The 2,934-nt window shown below is 48.3% G+C and overlaps 1 protein-coding gene across 1 annotated transcript; it reads left to right on the top strand.

Annotated features, from left to right (window-relative positions):
• The first annotated feature begins 217 nt into the window (after nucleotides 1–217).
• On the top strand, nucleotides 218–2,712 carry LOC124699723 (protein lin-54-like). The gene is made up of 6 exons (XM_047231980.1): nucleotides 218–298; nucleotides 1,665–1,792; nucleotides 1,903–1,995; nucleotides 2,119–2,185; nucleotides 2,273–2,412; nucleotides 2,524–2,712. Exons 2-6 carry the CDS (start codon nucleotides 1,712–1,714, stop codon nucleotides 2,527–2,529), a joined length of 387 nt encoding a protein of 128 aa, XP_047087936.1. The 5' UTR covers nucleotides 218–298; nucleotides 1,665–1,711; the 3' UTR covers nucleotides 2,530–2,712.
• Nucleotides 2,713–2,934: the final 222 nt, after the last annotated feature.

The raw sequence follows: 2,934 nt of genomic DNA, 5'->3' as shown, positions 1-2,934 counted from the left end.
GACGGAGGACTCGCGGCTGACTGGCCACCATCACTGCCGCTGCTGCCGCCACCGGCGAGCGACGTCGGCGGCTGATCCTTCCTCGGTTAGTCCCCGTCGCCCCTCTCCTGCTCTTCGCCCCCGCTTCTCCCGCCCTCCTCTAGGGTTTCGCGGCAAGGCGCGCGGCTAACATTTCCCCCGTTTCCTCGGACGCGCGCAGGCTGACGCGGACGCCCTTCTCCTACCTCCGCTCCGGCGAACTCCGACGAGGTCTACGACGCCGCCTCCACCTTCTACTACGTCTCCTCCGTAAGTTCGAGTAAGTAAGCACGCATCCCCTTCCGTCCGCTTCTCAGCCTCCTCCACGCGCGTACGCCAGCGAGAACCATCTGCGGGCTGCGACGGATCGATGTTCGCGAGTTTGGGTCGGTTTCCCCCGAGTTTATGGTCCGGTTACCTGATCGATCTACGAAGGAGCATGAATTGCTCATCCATCGCTTCGTAGGCTGAAAAAATTCTACTAGTTCAGGCATGGATGGATTTGTTCGTGTGGGACTCCCTTTATTCGTCAGTCGATCTCCTACCTAGGTTGTGTGCCTGCAAATTTTCTAGTTCATCCTTGAGCATGCGTTGCTGCATTCATGTTCACCTATTTAATCTGTTAGTTTTGTCTTCCGAGCAAAATCCGTATCCTACTGCTGTGCTTTCAAATGCCTGGGCCGCCCTCTCCCCAATCGTTGAGTAATGAGTATACCGTCAAGTTGCCGTAGGCTACTGCAGGCATTGTTGGTGCGTTCGTGGTTAGCATATGATGCATTTCATCTTCACCTAGTTTTTAATCTGTTGCTGCTGTAGTAGACTACTAGTTTGGTCTTCCGATCAAGCAAAATCCTATTCCAACTGCTGCTGTTCTTGTCAAATGCCCTGCCCCCAATCCAGTATTCCAGACTTCCAGTACTAGTTGTTTTCCGTTCCTTTGATGCTATTTACAAATGCATCAATCGCTTTGATCTACGAACGAGAGAGCCGAACGAGCCGTGTGATGAGGTGTGTATTGCACATCAATCGCTTCGTAGGCTGAGAAATTTCTACTAGTGCAGCCATGGATGGATTTGTTCCTGTGGGACTCCCTTTGTTCGTGAGTCGATCTCCTACCTAGGTTGTGTGCCTGCAAATTTTCTAGTTCATCCTTGCTTAGCATGCGTTGCTGCATTCATGTTCACCTATTTAATCTGTTAGTTTTGTCTTCCGAGTAAAATCCGTATCCTACTGCTGTGCTTGTCAAATGCCTGGACCGCCCTCTCCCCAATGGCTGAGTATACCCGTCAAGTTGCAGTAGGCTACTGCATGCGTTGCTTGTGCGTTCATGTTTAGCCGATGATGCATCCATGTTCACCTAGTTTTTAATCTGTTGCTGCTGTAGTAGACTACTAGTTTGGTCTTCCGATCGAGCAAAATCCTATTCCTACTGCTGATGTGCTTGTCAAATGCCCTCTCCCCGATCCAGTACTTGTTGTTTTCTGTTCCTTTGATGCTATTTGCAACTGTGGATGGATGGATGGATGGATGGATGTAAATTCTAAGTATGATGTCTGCAAACTTGATACATTTGATTGAACCTGTCTCATCTGCATCTTGTGCATTGCAGCCGATCCCTCATCATCACTTGTAATCTTGTATTGCAGCCATCCCCAGTCATTAACATTTACCGGAGCAGGCTGATTCCAGCAGCATGGCGAGTGCCCAAGGTACCAGCAGGCAAACGAAGGACCTGAAGGCTGCTGCTTCTTCCTTGAAGTTTAAGCTCAAAAAAGTAACATATGCTGCTTCTTCTTCTTCCTTGAAGCAAACCACACTCATGAACACTTATCATGCTAGCTGTTCTAACTCCCTTACTTGCTCCCAACTGTTTGTGTGTTGCAGGGATTTCAGACCTCAGTTATTCCACCTCCGAGTCACAAAGGGTGCGGATGCAAGATATCGAGATGCAGGATGAAGGTCTGTCCTTGCATGAAGGTGTGTCTTCTGCATTCATGGTCTTTCTTATGTACTAGTACATTATTCTTGTTGCGTGTTTAAAGCTAGACATGCTTCTTCTCTTATCCTCCTGACCGAGGCTAGCTGGTTCTTGTTCTTAAGAACAATTACAGGTGTACCTCCAAGTGCACCTGCCGAGGATGTGAGAATAGACCTGCGGCGAAAGGGAGTGAGTGCACTGACCACATTCTCCTCTTTCTGTTTTCCTTGTATGATCACACACACTCGTTTGATCTGTGTTGATCTTTTGTATCAGAAGAGGCTAAGGACCCAGACACGGGCTCTGTCATGAACGAACTACCAGAACAGGCTAAGGAGCCGGCGCAGAAGGAAGAGCAATCCAAAGAATCTCGGGAGAACAGGGGCCCCGGCAGGATAAAACGACCACGAAACAAGGTTAGTTCTTAATTACATTCCTCAGGAGAAGATGCTGTGGATCCAGTATGTGTTTTAAGCCATGACCTGTTTGGGAGTAAGTAACACTGGTGGTCTGCTCCTCTTGTGCAGAAATGATGACAGTCGTCAGTTCAGTCACCTTTTGTGCAGTGATGATCATAGTCTTCAGTTCAGAGGATGTCACCTTCAGTGCAGTGATGATGTCAGTCTTCAGTTCAAAGAATGCTGCCTTACCACCCTGAACACGCCGTCCATTCTCTGTTCAAATATGCCACTTCCTGTCATTTGAATATGGGATTGTAAAAATGAATTGGTTCTCGTCTCCTTGAAACGATAGTTCGGACCTTGGCGCGCCACGGCGATCACAGTTAGCTTCAGGTGGACCTAAACTTTGATCAAACTGATGTAGCTTCACCGGCTTCACCGGCTTCAGTTGACCCAGTTCTTGATAAAAACTGATATAGTAGTATATAGTTCAGAACATATAAGCATTCGTTATACAGTCTTGCAAAGGTTTTCTTC

Source organism: Lolium rigidum, chromosome 3, assembly GCF_022539505.1.
Source record: "Lolium rigidum isolate FL_2022 chromosome 3, APGP_CSIRO_Lrig_0.1, whole genome shotgun sequence".
Taxonomy (NCBI): domain Eukaryota; kingdom Viridiplantae; phylum Streptophyta; class Magnoliopsida; order Poales; family Poaceae; genus Lolium; species Lolium rigidum.
The sequence above is the reverse complement of the archived record's forward strand: the minus strand, read 5'-3'. Positions and strand labels throughout refer to the sequence as shown.

Bases quoted from the DNA above. Each gene is read 5' to 3' on its own strand.
- LOC124699723 (XM_047231980.1), top strand. From the start codon at position 1,712: ATGGCGAGTGCCCAAGGTACCAGCAGGCAAACGAAGGACCTGAAGGCT. The intron at 1,793-1,902 runs GTAACATATGCT...TGTGTGTTGCAG, and splicing joins TGAAGTTTAAGCTCAAAAAA to GGATTTCAGACCTCAGTTAT. The intron at 2,186-2,272 runs GTGAGTGCACTG...CTTTTGTATCAG, and splicing joins TAGACCTGCGGCGAAAGGGA to AAGAGGCTAAGGACCCAGAC.